We start from the raw sequence: 22392 nt of genomic DNA, 5'->3' as shown, positions 1-22392 counted from the left end.
TTCTTTATTCCAAGATTTTAATGGCTATAGCTAGAACTACACACATATCTACATACACACATACGCACAAGCTTTGAGAAGTATATATATAGATAGATATAAAGAGTTCCTTCCGAGGTTAGAAGTAAATGTGAAATTAAAACAAGAAGCGCTACTCATAGTTGTGCTAACCATGTTACATAAGCTTCTCTTTACAAATGGACTTTTTTAGGGAAAACCGATAGACATATATTGTACAAACAAGTTGCAAAAGGATTGTTTAGCAGATGCTGAAATTTTGTTTGGTGGTTCTGGCAGGCTTTTTTCATATGGACAATGGAGCTTTTGAAATTTTTTAGTTTTAGTTTTTGAGGTTGCTCTTAATGTTGTTGCATGTGTTTATGTATTTTTCTGCACACTGATTGTTGAAAATTTCCTACCAGAGTTGTCCACAACTAACAAAGAGATGCACCAGTCATTTTTTTCCTCAATGCTGCAAGAACTATTGGAGCTATTTTTACTTTTCTATTAATTAAATAAATACTTTAGAAATCTAGTCACTATACCGTACTCAAAATGGAGGCTTCCTTAGCAGTGTTTTTTATAGATATATCCTGATTCTAAACTCTCCAGAGGATACAGATACCCATCTGATATACCGATTCTTATTGAAAAAAATCCGTTTCAGATCTTTTTTGTTGCATAAATAATTGTTTATTTTATTATAGGAAATGTAAACATTAATGTATTTATTTGTTTGTATTTGTTAATGGAAAAAAGAGATATATATTCACATAGGTCTACTGACATACTGTACATGTAGTAACAAAACAGTCTATGTTTCTTGTAATTTGTAATTAATAATAGTCATTATTGTTAGTTGTACAGCTCCCTTCGTGAATATGTCTCTCTTCTATTGCTGAGCAAACTGCTGCACCTGTTAAAGCTTAGAGAAAATCAATGTTTTTTTTTTATTACTGTTAATGATTTAACTCATTCAGTGAGAATTCTCTTTTTTCTATCCCTCTCCATGTAGCTAGTCATGCTGAAAAGAGACTCAAATGCCACAGATGATGGAGGACAGGCTAAGTATTAATAAGCCACTGGGGTTATTTTGTACGACACAAACGATACATTGTATCGTCAGGATCAAAAGAGAGATAGATAACTTTATTCATCGTCTGCTCAAATTACTTTCGTGATGGTAGTAAATAGAAATATTACTCTGCCTTCTTGTTTCTCCTTTTTTTTAATCTTGTTTGTGATTGGCTGCAATAAATCCCATCACTGTAACTGGAAAATACCTAACTTTGTGATCAAATCCTGACTAAAGCAAAAAGGTTCCTCAGCTGTGTTGATGTTGATCAGGCTATAGACATGAAATAAATTGTGTGGCAGACCCGGAATTCATTAAGTAAGAATAAGGAACTTGCAGCTGATGATCTTTATTAGTGTAGCGGGCTAAAATACTGTTTTCTGCTAAATAGTAGATCTGTGAAAAGTATCTGAAGTTTCAGATATTTAGATAAAGATCAACCAATACCGATTCAATTACTTAACACCCATATCGGCACCAATACTGATACTATAATCAGAGCAAATCTTGTATTTTAGACTATATTCTTTGTTAATTAGCAAAAGTTTGCTATAAATAGTTTTTTTTCAACTACATTTCACAAGAAATTTACTGACCAGTAATTAATACAAAGGTAGTTGATATAATATTCCATAAGTAAATAACTCCAAATTCAAATAAATCTTTGGTCCCCAATTAATTGTTTTTACATTTGTTAGTTCTATTTGAAATACTTTTATGCTCACTGGTTGTTAAGGATCACTATTTTTACTTTTTTACATATAAATGTGATTTCTTTGCTTGCATTTACAAGGTAGTCCTTACAAGCTGCTACTAAATATACATAGTACCAGCTATACTTCACACAAAGGTACTGGGTGTCGAGAAGGACTAGAGGTTAGAAACCATAATTTATTCTTACCTGTGTATCTAAGGCTAATATTGCATTCTTTTCGTTACAAAAGGTTATACAAACAATCATTGTACAACGTACAGCGTAGCAAAGATCAGCAAACTAATGATAAAAGGCCTTTCATATTTTGAGCAGTCTACTGGCTAGCAAAACTATGATATAGGTTACTAACTGATAATACATGAGCGTAAAAAACCTGATAAGGTCATGCCCTTTTATTTCTGTCTCCATAATTTACAAGCGGAGTTGTGTGGTCTTTATTCTGAGTTATTTGAAGTTGTCAACACTTGACATTTTTGAAACAGTCATCAGCCATTAATGAAAATATGAACAGACAGTTTGTGAAATTATATTGCATTTCTTTACTTAATCATATATTCAGTTACACCGTAACAAACAAACAAAACAACAACTTAACAAAATATGGATAACAGCTTCATATTGTGGTTTCGTGCAGAGAGAGGCCTCCGTATTGTCCAAAGTCTAAAACATAACAATAAATTGTTAGATAGAGTTGGAAAAAGTAGTTGAATTTTAATATTTTCAGAACAGTATGGTTATTACTTTTACAGTATTATTGGTGAAGGAACAGTGGTTACTTAATAATGCTTTAAAAACTAAATTGCCAGGTGATTAGGGGACTAACAGAAAATTAAATAAAATAACGCAAGATTACTTTACAGCAACTAATTCTATTTGATGCAATAAAGTAAGCAATAATTTAATCTTTTTTGTGGAAATCGATATCAAAATAATATAGAAAAAATGTTAATAAGTGTCATTGATGAAGTCAAGTATACACTTACTGACGACTCCAAAAAGGAGAAGGATGTCTAGTATCGGCCAAAGACTAAAACAAATCAACAACAATTACATATAATCAGATTACGTTGACAGCAGTAACTGAATTTGCTTTTATAGGATAATAGATGAAGAAACCAGAGTTGGTAGCTTATCTTTTTATTGACATTGGGAATCATCAACAAAATGCTTTTCATTAAATGCCAGAAAATAAAAAAACCGAAATTTGAAATTATTGAGTAGTAGTTAGTGAAGAAACTATATTGAAAATTTGCTGCAAGTGACTAATTTACTAATAACAAGTTAAATAAGATTGTATAAAATTGTTGCTCATTAAATAATTTAGTTTAATGTGACAAGTATAAACAGGTACTTACTCTTTCTGGTCTGTCGGGAATTTCCATAGCAGTGTCTTCCCCCACAGGATGGTGGAGGGTTGGTGCAAGTTCTGGTTCGTTCTTGGAGGTAGTATTTGTACTGCTGTGATCCGTGGACATAAGACCATCTACTCTACCCAGACCAGTTTCCATTCACTACAATAAAAATAGCAAACACATTCTTACAATTTAAATATAACTATTTATTTTTATCATAGAGAATTCAATCAGCAAGGTCAAATTTAAAAACCATTTTTAAGTTTTTTAAAATTTTACTAGCAATATTATTACGGTTTCCACTGTTCTATTATAATGTTAAAAATCCGAAATTCTTAATTTCACATTTAATTTCATTTTTTTGACTTCCACAATAACGACAGTATAATATTTGACATATGACATCTAATTCCTTGGTATAAATTTGCATTTATAAATATTTATATGTATATTGAGTTATAGGGTCAGATGATGCAATAATTTCTAGAAGCAAAAAATTAATAATAATAGCTATTTGTTACAAAAACACTTTTGTAACAAAGAATTCACCTATATAGACCTATTCATTCAGTACACAAAATCAAAGGCTAAAATATATAATATATAAACATTATAAGTTATCATATGACTAGATTTTGTTACGCTGAAATTAACTCTAAGTTTTTAAACCCATTATAGTCCTTTATGTTTATACTATTGGAAAACCTACATAATATTTATTGTTCATTAAAATCTATCAAGTTTTGCTATGGTTTCCTTAAAAAATATCTGCAAGAGCATGTACCCGGGCAGCAATGAGTGTTGCACGCTCTCCTCTGACTTTGTGGGCTTTGCTGTGCAGTGCATCCGTGGCCTCCTGGGTGACCTGGTCTATCAAACAAGCAGTGTCGCGCTCTGCTTTGGGTGCCACCTCCGCAGGGTACATTACACCGTGACCACCCAGACCATGGTGACCAGTATCCATAGCGGTGTTTGGGAGGATAAGGATAGCCAGCGTTGATCACTCCTATAACATAAAAACTGCAATGTAAAACAAAGTTTATTTGATTGCCAGGTACATCGATTTGGAACACAAAAGCTCATCAGAAATAATGTTAATCTGTGCACAAGCGGCTACTTGTGACAGCTGCTAATTTTTTAAACCTCTACCCAGAAAATTTTGATTTTTATTTGTTTATTCAAATAAACTATCATAGAGGTACTTTAATAGTTATATTAATTTATAACTGATTTACATCAGCACATTTTATGAGTTTCAGATAAAAGTAGAAGGCAATGTTAAAGAGATATAATGGAATAAACATGTTAAGGAGTAAATTAAACACTTACCGATAACTCCAACAACGAGAAGGATGGCTAACAGCTTGAAATCTACAATAAAATGGAACAAAGAATTTAAAAAAGCTACATGTAGTATCTTTTTAATTTTAATTAAATACATTTGTGTTTTAACTTGTGTGCATTCGGCTTTAAATGAATGAAACAAAATTTTTTTTTGAAATTTCAACAAAAGCTTTATGTAATGAAATCTTTAAAGCTTAACCTTGCTACAGACGGTTGAAAAATATTGAGCAAAAAACGTTTGCTTTTCTACCAGCAATTTATCACAGTGAACAAATTAATAGCAATTTGTATTCACAAGTCAAGTAGGATAATCAATACACTTACATTGACTATATCAACGTGAAAATATTATTTTACTCACCCATGCTTGTGTAGTGGTTGATCTAAGTGTAAAACTAAGAATGATTTCACCTCTGCATGAAACTGTATTTATAGTGAGCTAGAAGGAGCACCTGCCTGTCTGTGTCACTTCATCAATCTCAATATAAGAAACAGGGAAGTCAAAGAATACCAACTAATTAAACATAATACTTAGAATTTATTTCAAATAATAAGAGGCGTTTGACAAAAAATTTAATAAACTCTGGTGACACAAGTGCTTGGGCTACTTCCATAAGCGTGATTATTCTAATGAACTACTTATTGTGGTCTCTGGTAGCTAATTTATTACATCCAAGAAGATGAAGTTCTAGACAAGCTCATTTGTTTGACTTCCTCAATAAAATGTCACCCTCTGTGAAATATGCTCTTGTATATAAATATGTATTTGAACGCTGTGTGAACCTCTGCCGGTTCTCGCAATATCTATTCATGGAAAAAGTTTGTTGATTGAAATATCTTTATCCTTTAGAGTTTAGAGATTCACACATTGAACAGATATTTAGAATATGAAAAAGAGTATCCAGTACGAGAGCATTCATACTTTCACTACTGTTGTGATGGCCCAAAATAACAAAGATATTGGAGTCTAATTTGCCTTTATGATACATTTAAAATAATCGTTGGTAAATAATTCAACATGAACCAGGTTAAACAGCAGTAATGTAGAGAGGGAGTATTAAGTTCAAATACTTAAACTAGATAAGCAGAAGAGAGAGGTTACTGTTGAGTCAGATGAGTTGCAGTTGACTGCTATGACTGAGTTGGACGATAAAATCCTTAAAAGAATAACACTATATCCAATAAATTAAGTTGAACCTTTTGGTAAAGGCTTTGTTTTATTTTGTTTTGTGTTTGAGTTAAAACTTAATTTGGTTAATTATCGTTTCATGTTCTTATGACTATTACTCATTTATTGCATCACAAAATCTTGGAACATATTGCCTCATCCCACATTTGCTCATTTCTGTTACAGCTTTCAAAGTCCGACATAAACTATGTCCAGAATATTTGTATTTCTCCTTCTACACATACGATAAACATTGTTTTCTATTTTGCGATACCAACTTACTACATCTACCATCGTATGTTTCAGCTTATGAACTTTCTGTTACTACAATCTTCTATTGACTATCTCGACTCACTTGCAATACTAAAAGATGCGTAAATCAGCTATGTAATCTATAAATTATTTAATTATGTGAGTTTAGTTTATTAAACCCTGTGTAAACTCCGCCCACAGGATATTAGTACTTATGCTTTCATTCATATGATAAACATTGTGTTCTATTTTGTGACACCAACATACTACATCTATCGTTGAATGTTTCAGTTTATCATTTTCTGTTACTACAATCTACAATTCACTATTCCAACTTACTCGCAAAACTACAATAGTAGTAACTTTTAAAACACTTGGTTTCAACCCACTTAACAAATGCTGTTTTTAGTTATTTTCATCTTTTTCTCCTTTTGGCATGTAATGACAAACGTCTTTTTGTCGATGATTATGAATGGCAATAAAAATTTATGCATACATACTCCTCTTTATGTTATTTTTGGAATTGATGACAGTATAAGTATTTAGCTATTTATTCTTAATAAGAATATGTGTTCACAAAAGTCATTTGCAGTTAGTTATTTTATACATTACTAGCTGTGCTACCCGGCGTTGCACAGGTATTAAAAATTAGCTTATAAACAATGGGAGGTAATGAGAGTTGCCTGCCACTTGCTATTAGCCTGGCACATTGTCAATGGATAATTTGAGTAAGCTTACTAATAAGAGCTATGGTTTCTTATGACGTTAAGCCATGACTTTGGGTCGGAACTGAAAGCATAGCGTATTTGCTCCCATATAGTGACATATATCTCGCTTAATGATCTTATTAGGCTCATTGGTGGCTAAATTGGTAGGGCTGGCGAATTGGAAGCTCCGAGATCAAATCTTCTGCAATATAGATTTTTTATTTCAAGATTTTAATGGCTATAGCTAGAACTACACACATATCTACATACACACAAACTTTGAGAAGTATATATATATAGATAGATATAAAGAGTTCCATCCGAGGTTAGAAGGAAATGCGAAATTAAAACAAGAAGCGCTACTCATAGTTGTGTTATCTATGTTACATAAGCTTCTTTTCATAGCAGATGCTGGAATTTTGTTTGGTGTTTCTGGCAGGCTTTTTTCAGTTGGACATTGGAGCTGTTGAAAATTTTTTGGTTTGAATTTTTCAGGTTGCTCTTAATGTTGTTGCATGTGTTTATGTATTTTTCTGCACACTGATTGTTGAAAATTTCCTACCAGAGTTGTCTACAACTAACAAAGAGATGCACAGGGTATTACCAGTCATTTTTTTTCCTCAAATGCTGCAAGAACTATCGGGGCTATTTTTACTTCTCTGTTAATTAAATAAATAATTACTTTAGAAATTTAGTCACTATACCGTACTCAAAATGGGAGCTTCCTTAGCAGTGTTTTTTATAGATATATCCTGATTCTAAACTCTCCAGAGGATTCAGATACCCATCTGATATACCGATTCTTATTGAAAAATAATCCGTTTCAGATCTTTTTTGTTGCATAAATAATTGTTTATTGTATTATAGAAAATGTAAACATTAATGTATCTATCTGTTTGTATTTGTTTGTAGAAAAAAGAGATATATATTCATATAAGCCTACTGACATACCGTGAATGTAGTAACAAAACAGTATGTTTCTTGTAATTTGTAATTAATAATAGTCATTATTGTTAGTGGTACAGCTCCCTTCGTGAATATGATGTCTCTCTTTTATTGCTGAGCAAGCTGCTGCGCCTGTAAAAGCTTAGAAAAAACCAATGTTTCTTTAATTACTGTTAATGATTTAATTCTCTCAGTGAGAAGTCTCTTTTTCTATCACTATCGATGTAACTAGTCATGCTGAAAAGGGACTCATATGCCACAGATGATGAAGGATAGGCTAAATATCAATAAGCCACTGGGGTTATTTTGTACGACACAAACGATACATTGTATTGTCAGGATCAAGAGAGAGATAGATAACTTCATGCATCATCTGCTCAAATTACTTTCGTGATGCTAGTAAATAGAAATGTTACTCTGCATTCTTGTTTCTCCATTTTGTTATCTTTTTTGTAATTGGCTGCAATAAATCCCATCGCTGTTACTAGAAAATACCTCACTTTGTGATCATGTCCTGACTAAAGCAAAAAGGTTTCTCAGCTGTGTTGATGTGGATCAGGCTATAGACATGAAATAAATAGTGTGACAGGCTCAGAATTTATTAGGTAAGAATAAGGAACTTGCAGCCGATGATCTTTATTAGTGTAGCGGGCTAAAATACTGTTTTCTGCTAAATAGTTTATCTGTAAAAATTATCTGGAGTTTCAGATATTTAGGTAAAGATCAACCAATACAGATTCAGATACTTAACACCTATATCGGCACTGATACTGATACTAAAATCATAGCAAATCTAGTTTTTTAGACTATAATCTTTGTTAATTAGCAAAGGTTTGCTATAAATACTCTTTTTTCAACTAAATTTCACACAAAAATTTACTGACCAGTAATTAATACAAAGGTAGTTGATATAATATTCCATGAGTAAACAACTGAAAATTCAAATAAATTTTTTGTTCACAATCAATAATTTTTACGTTTGTTAGTTCTATTTGAAATACTTGTATGCTCATTGGTTGTTTTGAATGTCAACGATTACTATTTTTACTTTTTTACATATAAATGTGATTTCTTTGCTTGCATTTACAAAGTAGTCCTTACAAGCTGCTAATAATTATACATAGTATCAGCTATACTTTACACAAAAGTACTGGGTGTCGGAAAGACTAAAGGTTAGAAACCATAATTTATTCCTATCTGTGTATATAAGGCTAATATTGCATTCTTTTCGTTACAAAGGGTTGGACAAACAATCCTTGTCCAAAGTACAGCGTAGCGAAGATCAGCAAACTAGTATAAAAGGCCTTTTATATTTTCAGAATCAAGACCAAACAGCTCCGCTTGTAAATTATGGAGACAAAAATAAAAGGGCATGACCTTATCAGGTTTTTTACGCTCATGTATTATCAGTTAGTAACTTATATCATAGTTTTACTAGCCCGTAAACTGCTCAGTTATTTGAAGTTGTCAACACTTGACATTTTCGAAACAGTCATCAGCCATTAATGGAAATATGAGCAGACAGTTTGGGAAATTATATTGCATTTATTTACTTAATTCATATAATCAGTTACACCGTAACAAACAAACAAACAACAGCTTAACAATATAGGTATGATTTCATTTTGTGGTTCCGTGTAGAGAGAGGCCTCCGCATTGTCCAAAGTCTAAAACATAGCAATAAATAGTTAGATAGAGTTGGAAAAAGTAGTTGAATTTTAACATTTAATGAACAGTCTGGTTATTACTTTTACAGTATTATTTGTGAAGTAACAGTGGTTACTCAATAAAGCTTTAAAAACTAAGTTGCCAAGTGACCAGGTGACTAACAGGAAATGAAATAAATTAACGCAAGATTATTTTACAGCAATTAATTTAATTTGATTTGACAAACTAAGGAAGTATGTAATCTTTCTTGTGGAGGTCAATATCAAAATATTATAATAATAATAATATAGAAAAAAATGTTAATAAATTTAATTGATCAAGTCAGGTATACACTTACCGACGACTCCGAAAAGGAGAAGGATGTCTAGTATCGGCCAAAGACTAAAACAAACCAACAAAAAATACATTTAGTTAGATCATATTGACAGCAGTAACTAAATTTGCTTTCATAGGATGATTGATGAAGGAACCAGAGTTGGTATGCATATCTTTTTATTGGCATAGCTAATCATCAAAAAAATTATGTTTTTCATTAAATGCCAAAAAATAGAAAAAACAGAAATTTGAAATTATTGAGTAGTAGTTAGTGAAGAAACTATATTTAAAATTGGCTGCAAATAACCAATCGGCTAATAATAAATTAAATAAGATTGTATAAAATTGTTGCTCATTAAATCATTTAGTTTAATGTGACAAGTATAAGCAGGTACTTACTTTTTCTGGTCTGTCGAGAATCTCCATAGCAGGGTCTTCCCCCACAGGATGGTGGAGGGTTGGTGCAAGTTCTGGTTCGTTCTTGGAGGTAGTATTTGTACTGTTGTGATCCGTGGACATAAGACCATCTACTCCACCCAGACCAGTTTCCATTCACTACAATAAAAATAGCAAACACGTTCTTACAATTTAAACATAAGTATTTATTTTTATCATAGAGAATTCAACAAGCAGTTCAAAATTAAATTTAAGCATATTTTAGTTTTTGTTAATTTTACTAGCAATATTATTACGGCTTCCACAGTTACATTATAATGTTAAAAATCCAAAATTCCTAATTTCACACGTATTTTATTTGTTTGACTTCCACAATACCAACAGTACTTTTTGGTATATATTTTTTTATAAATATTTATATGTATATTAAATTATAGGGCCATTTGATGCAAAGTTTTCTTGAAACAAAAAATGATTAATAACAGCTATTAGTCACAAAACAGTTTTGTAACAAAAATGCACTTATATAGACCTCTTTATTCAGTACACAAAATCAAAGGCTAAAAATTATACCGGTAATATATAAACGGGATAAGTTATCATATGACTGGATTTTGTTATGCTGAAATTAACGTAAAGATTTTACACTCAATATAGTCCTTTATGTTTGTATTATTGGAAAACCTACATAGTATTTATTGTTCATTAAAATCTATCAAGTTTTGCTATGGTTTCCTTAAAAAATATTTGCAAAAGCATGTACCTGGGCAGCAATGAGTGTTGCACGCTCTCCTCTGACTTTGTGGACTTTGCTGTGCAGTGCATCCATAGCCTCCTGGGTGGCCTGGTCTATCAAACAAGCAGTGTCGCGCTCTGCTTTGGGTGCCACCTCCGCATGGTACATTACACCGTGACCACCCAGACCATGGTGACCAGTATCCATAGCGGTGTTTGGGAGGATAAGGATAGCCAGCGTTGATCACTCCTATAACATAAGACTGCAATGTTAAACACAGTCTATTTGATAGCTAGGTACATCGATTTGGAACACAAAATTTTATCGGAAACATTTTTAATCTATGCTCATATGGCTACTTGTGACAGCTCATAGTCTTTGAAACCTTTTCATATAAATTTGTTCTTTTACCTTTTTAATTATATGAATTAACATAGAAGTAATTTAATAATTATGTAAGTTTATAACTAATTTACATCAGCATACTTTTATGAGTTTCAGGTAAATGTGAAAGTCATTATTAAAAAGATAGAGTAAACATGTTAAAGAGTAAATTATACACTTACCGACAACTCCAACAACGAGAAGGATGGCTAACAGCTTGAAGTCTACAATAAAATAGAGCAAAGAATTTGAAAAGAGCTGCCATCTTTTTAAATTTAATTAAATATGTTTGTGTTTTAACTTGTGTGCATTTGGCTCTAGATAAATAAAATACGAATGCTTTTAAATTTCCAACAAAAATTATATGTAATGAACTTTTTAAAGCTTAAACTTGTTACAGGCGGTTGAAAACATATTGAGCACAAAAATTTTCCATTTTTACCAGCAATCTATCACAGTGAACAAATTAATAGCAATTTGTATTTGCAAGTCAAGTAGGATAGTCAATACATTTAGATTGACTTTATTAATGTAAAAATATTATTTTGCTCACCCATGCTTGTGTAGTGGTTGATCTGAGTGTAAAACTAAGAATGATTTTACTTCTGCATGCAGCTGCATTTATAGTGAGCTAGAAGGAGCACCTGCCTGTCTGTGTCACTTCATCAATCGTAATATAAGAAACAGGAATGTCAAAGATTAGCAACTAATTTAGCATAATATTTAGAAGTTATTTCAAATAATAGGAGCCGTATGACAATAGATTTAATAAACTCTGGTGACACAAGCGCTTGGCCTACTTCCATAAGCGTGATTATTCTAATGAACTACTTATTGTGGTCTCTGGTAGCTAATTTATTACATCGATGAAGATGATGTTGTAGACAAACTCATTTGTTTGACTTCTTCAATAAAATGTCACCCGTTGTGAAATATGCTCCTGTCTGTAAATATGTATTTGAACGGTGTGTGAACCATTGCCGGCTATCGCAATATATAATCGCGGCAAAAATTTATTGATTAACATATTTTTAAACTGTAGAGATTCACACATCAAAAATATTTAGATATTAATATTTAAATTTAATCAAAAGATATTTAAAAGGTAAAAAGAGTATTCAATACGAGAACAATTATACTTTCACTACTCTAATAAAGGCACAAAAATAACAAAGACATCGGAGTCCAATTTGCTCTGATGATATGATAAATCTAAAATAATGGTTGGTAAATAATTAAACATGATCCAGGTTAAATAGCAGTAATTTAGAGAGGAATTGTTAAGTTTAAATACTTAAACTAGATAAGCAGAAGAGAGAGGCTACTGCTGGGTCAGATGAGTTGCTGTTGACAGCTACGGCTGAGTTTGACGATAAAATCATAAAAAGAATAACACCATCCAATAAACTACTGTAGGTTGAACCTTTTGGTAAAAGCTTTATTCTAATTTGTTTTGTGTTTAAATTACATAAAACTTAAATTGGTTTATTATCATTCCATGTCTTCATGGCTATTACTCATTTATTACATCACAAAATCTTTGAACATATTGCCTCATCCCACATTTGCTCATTTCTGCATTTCTGTTACAGCTTTCAAAATCCTGAGTAACCGATGCCCAAAATATTTGTATTTATCCTTCCACACATTTGACAAACATTGTTTTCTATTTTCTGATAACAACATACTGCATCTACCATCATATGTTTCAGTTTATCATTTTCTGTTACTACAATCTACAATTCACTATTCCAACGTACCCACAATACTACAAAATTACTAACTTTTAAAACACTTGATTTCAACCCACTTAACAAATGCTGATTTTAGTTCATTTCATCTCCTTTCGGCTTGTAATGACAAACATATTTGGGTCGATGATTACAAATGGAAATAAAAACCTATGCAAACATACTCTTCCTTATGTTATTCTTGGAATTGATGACAGTATAAGTATTTAGATAATAAGAATATGGGCTCACAGAAGACATTTGTAGTTAGTTATTTTATATATTATTTTAGTAAATTCCTTTTGAAGTTAGAAATAAATGTGACATTAGATCAAGAAGCGCTACTCATCATAGTTGTGTTAATCATGTTACAAAATCTTTGCTTATTTTAGGGAAAACGGATGAACATATTGTACAAACAAGTTGCAAAAGGATTGTGTAGCAGATGCTGGAATTTTGTTTGGTGGTTCTGGCAGGCCTTCTTCAGTTGGACATTGGAACTTTTAAAATTTCTTAGTTTGAACTTTTAGTGTTGCTTTTATTGTTTATGTATGTGTTTATGTATTTTTCTGCACACTGATTGTTGAAATTTGCTACCAGAGTTGTGTACGCCTAAATAAGAGATGCACACAATATTACCAGACATATTTTTCCAAAAAGAACTATCAGAGTTATTTTTACTTCTCTCTTAATTAAATAAATAAATTCTTTGAAAGTCTATTCACTTTACAGTACTCAAAATAGGGGTTTCCTTACCAGTCTTTTAGACAATTACCTTTGTTGATTAGGAAAAATTTTCGATAAATTCTCTTTTTTCAGCTAAATTTCACAAATAATTTACTGACCAGTGATTAATATAAAGTAGAGCTGTACAGCGATTGTAAAAATCAATCCTTTGTTTTAGGAATATTGAATTTTTAGAAATATTAGCTGTTAAACCTAGTTCATGTTGAAGTATTAGCTAACCAGTATTTTAAATGTATCATTGGAGCAAATTAGACTCCGATGTGTTTGTTATTTTGGGCCATTACAAGAGTCGTGAAAGTATAAATGCTCACGTACTAGATACTCTTTTTTACATCCTAAATCTCTTTTCGATGTGTGTGTCTCTACAGGTTGAAAATATTTTAATCAACACATTTTTGCCGCGATTAGATATTGCGATAACCGGCAATGGCTTACACAGCGTTCAAATACATATTTATAGAAGGGAGCATATTTCACAGAGGGTGACATTTTATTGAGGAAGTCAAACAAATGAGTTTGTCTAGAACCTCATCTTCGTGGATGTAATAGATTAGCTACCAGAGACCACAATAAGTGATTCATTAGAATAATCACGCTTATGGAAGTAGCCCAAGCGCTTGTGCCGCAATAGTTTACTAAATCTATTGTCATACGCCCCTATTATTTAAAATAACTCCTAAGTATTGTGCTAAATTAGCTGCTATTCTTTAACTTCCCTGTTTCTTATATTGAGATTAATGAAGTGACATAGACAGGCAGGTGCTCCTTCTAGCTCACTATAAATACAGCTGTATGCAGAGGTAAAAATCATTCTTAGTTTTACACTCAGATCAACCACTACACAAGCATGGGTGAGTAAAATAATATCTTCACATTGAGAAAGTTAATCTAAAGTTATTGACTATCCTACTTGACTTGTAAATACAAATTGTTATTAATTTGTTTACTGTGGTAAGTTGCTGGTAGAAAAGCAACAATTTAGTGCTCAATATTTTTCAACCAATTGTAGCAAGGTTAACCTTTAAAAAGTTCATTACATAAAAATTTTGTTGGAGATTTAAAAAACATTCTTGTTTTATTTATCTAGAGCCAAATGAACACAGGTTAAAACACAAACATATTTAATTAAATTTAAAAAGATAGCAGCTCTTTTCAAATTCTTTGCTCTATTTTATTGTAGATTTCAAGCTGCTAGCCATCCTTCTCATTGTTGGAGTTGTCGGTAAGTGTTCGATTTACTCTTTACATGTTCCCTCTATACCTCTTTAATATTGACTTCCACTTTTATCTGAAACTCAAAAAGTATGCTGATGTGAATTAGCTATAAATTTGAAAAAAAATTTAAAGTACCTTTATGACAGTTCATTTGAATAAAAAGGTAAAGTTAAACTTGTGTGGGTAAAGGTATAAAAGATTAGCAGCTGTCGCAAGTAGCCGTTTGTGCATAGATTAACATTATTTCTGATAAACTTTTGTATTCTAAGTCTACGTACCTCTCTATCAAATAAATTTTGTTTAACATTGCAGTTTTTATGTTATAGGAGTGATCAACGCTGGCTATCCTTATCCTCCCAAACACCGCTATGGATACTGGTCATCATGGTCTAGGTGGTCACGGTGTAATGTACCATGCGGAGGTGGCACCCAGAGCAGAGCCAGACACTGCTTGTTTGATAGACCAGGCCACCCAGGAGGCTATGGATGCACTGCACAGCAAAGTCCACAAAGTCAGAGAAGAGCGTGCAACACTCATTGCTGCCCAGGTACATGCTTTTGCCGATTTTTTTAAGGAAACTATCACAAAAGTGAATAGATTTTAATGAACAATAAATATTATGTAAATTTTCCAATAATATAAACATAAATGACTATAATGAGTGTAAAGGTTGTGAGTTAATTTTAGCATAACAAAATCCAGTCATATGATAACTTATAATGTTTATATATTATATATTTTAGCCTTTGATTTTGTGTACTGAATGAATAGGTCTATAAGTGCATTTTTTGTTACATTTTTTGTAACTAATAGCTGTTATTAATAACTTTTTTCTTCTAAAAAATATTGCATCATCTGGCCCTATAACTCAATATACATATAAGTAGTTATAAATGCAAATATATAGCAAATAATACTGTTGTTATTGTGGAAGTCAAACAAATGAAATTACATGTGAAATTAGACATTTTGGGTTTTTAACATTATAATGGAGCTGTGGAAGCCGTAATAATATTGCTAGTAAAATTAACAAAAAGTAAAATATGCTTAAATTTAAATTTGAACTGCTTCTTGAATTTTCTATGATAAAAATAAATACTTATGTTTAAATTGTAAGAACGTGTTTGCTATTTTTATTGTAGTAAATGGAAACTGGTCTGGGTGGAGTACATGGTCTTATGTCCACGGATCACAACAGTACAAATACTACCTCCAAGAACGAACCAGAACTTGCACCAACCCTCCACCATCCTGTGGGGGAAGACCCTGCTATGGAGATTCTCGACAGACCAGAAAAAGTAAGTACCTGCTTATACTTGTCAAATTAAATTGAATTATTTAATTAGCAACAGTTTTATACGATCCTATTTAATTTATGATTAGTCCATTACTAATTGACTAATTTATCCTTAGTCCATATTAATTTATTGCAGCAAACTTTTAGTATATTTTTTTTACTACTCAATAATTTCAAAATTCTTTCATTTTATTTTTTGGCATGTAATGAAAAGCATTTTGTTGATGATTACCGATGTCAATAAAAATAACTGCATACCAGCTCCGGTTCTTTCATCTATAAACATCCTATAAAGCAAATTTAGTTACTGCTTTCAACATGATTTAACTACATGTAGTTGTTGTTGATTTGTTTTAGTTTTTGGGCGATACTAGACATCCTTCTCCTTTTGGAGTCGTCGGTAAGTGTATACTTGACTTGATCAATGACATTTATTAACAGTTTTTTCTATATCCCTTTGATATTGACCTCTACAAGAAACATTGCATACTTGCTTAGTTTGTCACATCAAATATAATTAATTGCTATAAAATAGTTTTGCGTTATTTTATTTAATCTCCTGTTAGTCCCTTAGTAACCTGGCAACTTAGTTTTTAAAGCTTTATTAAATAACTACCATTCTTTCACCAATAATACTGTAAAAGTAATAACCATTCTGTTCTGGAAATGTTAAAATTCAACTACTGCTTCCAACTCTGACTATTTATTGTTATGTTTTAGACTTTGGACAATGCAGAGGCCTCTCTCTACACGAAACCACAAAATGAAGCTGTTATCTCTATATTGTTAAGTTGTTGTTGTTTTTGTTACAGTGTAACTGATTACATGAATTAAATAAATAAATGCAATATAATTTCACAAACTGTTTGTTCATATTTCTATTAATGACTTTCATCAATGAATTTCACTTAGGACTGCTTCAAAAATGTCCAGAGTTGACAACTTCAAATAACTAAACAGTTTTCTGGATAGCAAAACTATGTTATAAGTTACTAACCGATTATACCTGAGGGTAAAAAACCTGATAGGTTCATGCCCTTTTCTTTCTGTTTCCATAATTTAGAAGCAGAGTTGTGCAATCTTGATTTTTAAAATATAAAATGCCTTTCACAATTAGTTTGCTGATCTTTGCTACGCTGTAAGTTAGTACAAGGATTGTTTGTCTAACCCTTTGTAACAAAAATAATGCAATATTAGCTTTAGATACACAGATAGAAATAAATTAAGGCTTTTAGCCTCTAATCTATCCCGACACCCAGTACATTTGTGTAAAGTATATTTGATACTATGTATGTTTATTAGCTGCTTGTAAAGACTACCTTGTAGATGCGAGCAAAGAAATCACATTTAGATGTAAATAAGCTCAAATAGTGATCGCTACCATTCAATTCGACCAGTGAGCATAAATGTATTCCAAATAGAACCAACAAATAAAAAAATAATTGTGGAAGAAAGATTCATTTGAATTTGGAGTTATTTACTCATGGATTATTATATCAACTACCTTTATATTAATTACTGATCAGTAATTTTTGTGTAAAATGTAGTTGAAAAAAGAGTATTTATAGCAAACTTTTGCTAATTAACAAAGATTATAGCCTGAAAAATAGATAATAAAACTAATATATATATATATATATATATATATATATATATATATATATATATATATATATATATATATATATATATATATATATATATATATATATATATATATATATATATATATATATATATATATATAGCTGCACAATAATTGCGTTAATTAAACGATTAACGTGATCAATACAAATACACGATTAACTGAGTTGAGCCAATTAATCTTCAAATGAAATGCAACCGAGGTGATGATCATGATGTGGTTCCTTTGTATTGTTTAATATATAACATTAAAATAACAGGTTACTACCAGTCAATTTACTAACAAATAAATATTATGACAAGCAACCCTTTTTTACCAATTATATACGACCGCAATTATTTTGCACTAAAATATGAAGACACTAAGGGAGTCTCTAACATAAAACTTGTTCATACAGTACAATGATGCAAGAACTGTGTGGATCTAGTTGTAAGCCGCCATGCTGTTAGGTATTTGAACATGTTTCTAGGTAATAGCAACAAAAGCGATTTCAGTATCATTTAATGTCTTTCAGTTTATTTTTTGTTTATATTTAAAAACTTTCCTATCAAATTATACATGTATTTTCATTTCTCAAAAAAATCACAATCATATTTCAGCTTTAGAATAATTTGAGTAACAGAGTTTTGAGTAATATAAGATTGACATTTTATTGATATATAGAAGCAGGAAAATGTCTTTCATTGTAGGTGACACATTTTTATATGTTTTTGGAAGCATAAACAAAAAGTGAAGTGCAATATATACCACAAAGAATTGATTTTAGGTTTGTTTTAGGAATTGTTTTAGGAATTGTTTTAGGAAAAACAGATGGACATATCATACAAACAAGTTGCAAAAGTATTGTTCAGAAGATGCTGGAATTTTGTTTTGCAGTTCTGGCGGGCCTTCTTCAGCTGGACACTATTACAGCTTTTGAAATGTATTAATTTGTACTTTTAAGGTTGATTTTATTGTTTTTGTCTGTGTTTATGTATTTTTCTGATAACTGATTGTTGAGAATTTGCTACCAGAGTTGTGTACACCTAGCAAAGAGCACTATACCGTACTCAAAATGGGGTCTTTCTTAGCAGTTTTTTCGACTACAACCTTTGTTGATTAGCAAAAAATTTGCAATAAATTATCTTTTATCAACTAAATTTCACAAATAATTTACTGACTGGTAATTAATATAAAGTAGTGCTGCACAACGGTTGTAAAAATTAATCGTGATTAATAACTGGTCTGAACCAGTTAATCTTCGATTAATCTCAGAATTAATCCAGCAAAAACCTACATATTTGAAAACAAATAATACAGCTAGATATAAATGCAATTATATTTTGAACATTTATTGTTAACAGGCGTACATGTTATGTGCAATGTACAAAAGTTACAATTTAATAATTAGCAATAGCATTAGTGATCTTGTTTGTTCTGCTATGGGTAACAGTCTAGTAAATGACTCGAGGGTTAGTTGCTGTTGCTTATCATTTGCGACAGCTGGTGATGTTTCTGAGCGGTAGAATGACGATTGGTTAAATAATATTTTAACGATGATGTGCTGTGGTGGCAGTAAAATTCTTTCTGGCATGTATTGCAGTTCACTTTCTTGTTTATGCTTTCAACGACATATAAAAACGTGCCACATAATATGAAAAACATTTTTCTGCTTTTGTGTTCCAATAAAATGTCAATCTTATATTACTAATATTCTAAAGCCTAATATGATAATGATTTGTTTGAAAAATGAAATTACATGTATAATTTACATAAGAAAGTTTTTAAATATAAACAAAAAATAGACTGCAAGATATTAGATGATACTTAAATAATTTTTGTTGCTATTACCTAGAAACATGTTCAAACAACTAACAACATGGTCACTTACCACTAGATCCACATGTGGCTTCCGTCATTGTATTGTATAAACAAGCTTTGTGTTTATGACTCAGTGTCTTCATAGTTGAGTGCAAAATAGTTGTGTTTGTATCTAATTGGTAAGGAAGTGTTGCTTGTCATAATATTTATTTGTTAGTAAATTAAATGTTTGCAACCTGCTATGTTAATGTTATATATTAAACATTACAAAAGAACCACATCATGATCATCACCTCGGTTGTATTTTATTTGAAGATTAATTGGCTCAACTCAGTTAATCGTGTATTTGTATTGATCGTGTTAATCATTTAATTAATGCGATCATTGTGCAGCTCTAATATATATATATATATATATATATATATATATATATATATATATATATATATATATATATATATATATATATATATATATATATATATATATATATATATATACCCATATTTCAGAGTTAGGAGTTGAATAAATATATACCAGTTAGGAGGTTTCGGAATATAAGGGATTAGGAGTTAACGCAAATATATATGGGTAAGCCTCCTATATGGTCTAATTTATCTACATTGTAGATATATATATATTTATTCACCTCCTAATTATTATATATTTTTATGGAAATTTTAGGAGAATATGGTATCATACAATATATATTCATCGCCTTATCATACTTTGTATATATGCATTCTAGAAAAACTGTCAAAACTTAGAGAATGTCTAGATGGTTGTTGTAAATTACATATCAATTTGAAGGTAAAATAATTCATACCTCAATGAGTAAGCAAAAATAATGATTACCAGTTAGCAGATTGCTACAACTTACACATAAATTAGAATGTTACCATTGTAACTTATGTAATAGTCACAATGGAAACATTACATAGCATGGCACAGCTTACCTACCCTTTAGTAAGATGCCGTAATCTATATCATTTAGGAGTTTGCTATAACTTGTTTGTTTGAGAGGCTGCTCTGATTTACATATAATAAAGTATGTTGCTATAACTTATAGATCACTTGAGAAAATGCTATAATTTGAATTTCACATAGTTGGTAGCAATTATCTATATATCAGGGAGAAGGCTGCTATAAGTTATACATTATTTAGGAGGCTGCTGCTATTTATAAATTGTTTTGGAGGTTGCTATAACTTACATATCATTGCAGAGGCTGCTATGAGTTACATATAGTTTAGGATGTTGCTATCACTTATAGATCACCTACGACCTTGCTATAATTTGAATTTTCCATAGTTGATAGCTATTATTTATATATCAGTTAGGAGGCTGCTATGGATTATATATTAATTAGGAGGCTGCTGCTATTTATATATCATTTAGGAGGTTGCTATAACTTACATATCATTGCAGAGGCTGCTATGAGTTACATATAATTTAGGATGATGCTGTCACTTATAGATCACCTAAGACCTTGCTATAATTTGAATTTTCCATAGTTGATAGCTATTATTTATATATCAGTTAGGAGGCTGCTATGGATTATATATTAATTAGGAGGCTGCTGATATTTATATATCATTTAGGAGGTTGCTATAACTTACATATCATTGTAGAGGCTGCTATGAGTTAGATATAATTTAGGATGATGCTATCACTCATGGATCACCTAAGACCTTGCTATAATTTGAATTTTCCATAGTGCATAGCTATTATTTATATATCAGTTAGGAGGCTGCTATGGATTATATATTAATTAGGAGGCTGCTGATATTTATATATCATTTAGGAGGTTGCTATAACTTACATATCATTGCAGAGGCTGCTATGAGTTACATATAATTTAGGATGATGCTATCACTTATAGATCACCTAAGACCTTGCTATAATTTGAATTTTCCATAGTTGATACATATTATTTATATATCAGTTAGAAGACTACTATGAATTATATATTAATTAGGAGGCTGCTGCTATTTATATATCATTTAGGAGGTTGCTATAACTTACATATCATTGCAGAGGCTGCTACGAGTTAGATATAATTTAGGCTGATGCTATCACTCATAGATCACCTAAGACCTTGCTATAATTTGAATTTTCCATAGTTGATAGCAATTATTTATATATCAGTTAGGAGGCTGCTAAGAATTATATATTAATTAGGAGACTGCTGCTATTTTTACATCATTTTGGAGGTTGCTATATCTTACATATCATTGCCGAGGTTGCTATGAGTTACATAGAATTTAGGATATTGCTATGACTTATAGATCACATAAGAGTTTACTATAATTTGAATTTTATATAGTTGGTAGCTACTATTTATATATCAGTTAGGAGGCTGCAATGAATTATATATTACTTAGAAAGCTGGTGCTATTTATATATCATTTAAGAGGTTGCTATAACTCACATATCATTGCAGAGGTGCCATGTGTTACACATAATTTGGGATGTTGCTATCACTTATAGATCAACTAAGAGTCTGCTATAATTTGAATTTCATATAGTTGGTAGCTACAGTACTATTTATATATCAGTTAGGAGGCTGCTATGAATTATATATTAATTAGGAGGCTGCTGCTATTCATATATCAATTAGGAGGTTGCTATAACTTACATATCATTGCAGAGGCTGCTATGGGTTACATATAATTTAGGATGTTGCTATCACTTATAGATCACCTAAGACCTTGCTATAATTTGAATTTTCCATAGTTGGTAGCTATTATCTATATATCAGTTAGAAGGCTGCTATGAATTATATATTAATTAGCAGGCTGCTGATATTTATATATCATTTAGGAGGTTGCTATAACTTACATATCATTGCAGAGGCTGCTATAAGTTACATATAAATTAGGATGTTGCTATCACTTATAG

At 31.0% G+C, this 22392-nt stretch overlaps 2 protein-coding genes across 3 annotated transcripts; one reads left to right on the top strand and one right to left on the bottom strand.

Annotated features, from left to right (window-relative positions):
- Positions 1 to 2321: 2321 nt before the first annotated feature.
- LOC137396399 (ectin-like) lies at positions 2322 to 11658 on the bottom strand. Of its 2 annotated transcripts, none has more exons than XM_068082659.1 (6): positions 11611 to 11658; positions 11240 to 11281; positions 10701 to 10922; positions 9941 to 10096; positions 2774 to 2817; positions 2322 to 2450 (listed from the first exon to the last, which is right to left on the bottom strand). In XM_068082659.1, exons 1-5 carry the CDS (start codon positions 11612 to 11614, stop codon positions 2801 to 2803), a joined length of 441 nt encoding a protein of 146 aa, XP_067938760.1. In that variant the 5' UTR covers positions 11615 to 11658; the 3' UTR covers positions 2322 to 2450; positions 2774 to 2800. The 2 variants fall into 2 exon arrangements, with proteins under 2 accessions (XP_067938760.1, XP_067938759.1); XM_068082658.1 differs by lacking the exons at positions 2322 to 2450; positions 2774 to 2817 and adding exons at positions 9079 to 9225; positions 9564 to 9607.
- A 2670-nt stretch (positions 11659 to 14328) lies between these two features.
- Positions 14329 to 16914, top strand: LOC137396671 (ectin-like). The gene is made up of 6 exons (XM_068082986.1): positions 14329 to 14385; positions 14715 to 14756; positions 15076 to 15297; positions 15893 to 16048; positions 16405 to 16447; positions 16768 to 16914. Exons 1-5 carry the CDS (start codon positions 14382 to 14384, stop codon positions 16419 to 16421), a joined length of 441 nt encoding a protein of 146 aa, XP_067939087.1. The 5' UTR covers positions 14329 to 14381; the 3' UTR covers positions 16422 to 16447; positions 16768 to 16914.
- The last annotated feature ends 5478 nt before the right edge of the window (positions 16915 to 22392 follow it).

The sequence above is a fragment of the Watersipora subatra genome, chromosome 5 (genome assembly GCF_963576615.1).
Source record: "Watersipora subatra chromosome 5, tzWatSuba1.1, whole genome shotgun sequence".
Classification (NCBI taxonomy): Eukaryota; Metazoa; Bryozoa; class Gymnolaemata; order Cheilostomatida; family Watersiporidae; genus Watersipora; species Watersipora subatra.
The sequence above is the reverse complement of the archived record's forward strand: the minus strand, read 5'-3'. Positions and strand labels throughout refer to the sequence as shown.

Coding starts and splice junctions, on each gene's coding strand:
- LOC137396399 (XM_068082659.1), bottom strand. Junction 10,923..11,239: donor TCTCGTTGTTGGAGTTGTCG/GTAAGTGTATAA, acceptor CTTATGTTATAG/GAGTGATCAACGCTGGCTAT. Junction 10,097..10,700: donor CAACACTCATTGCTGCCCAG/GTACATGCTTTT, acceptor TTTTTATTGTAG/TGAATGGAAACTGGTCTGGG.
- LOC137396671 (XM_068082986.1), top strand. Junction 14,757..15,075: donor TCTCATTGTTGGAGTTGTCG/GTAAGTGTTCGA, acceptor TTTATGTTATAG/GAGTGATCAACGCTGGCTAT. Junction 15,298..15,892: donor CAACACTCATTGCTGCCCAG/GTACATGCTTTT, acceptor TTTTTATTGTAG/TAAATGGAAACTGGTCTGGG.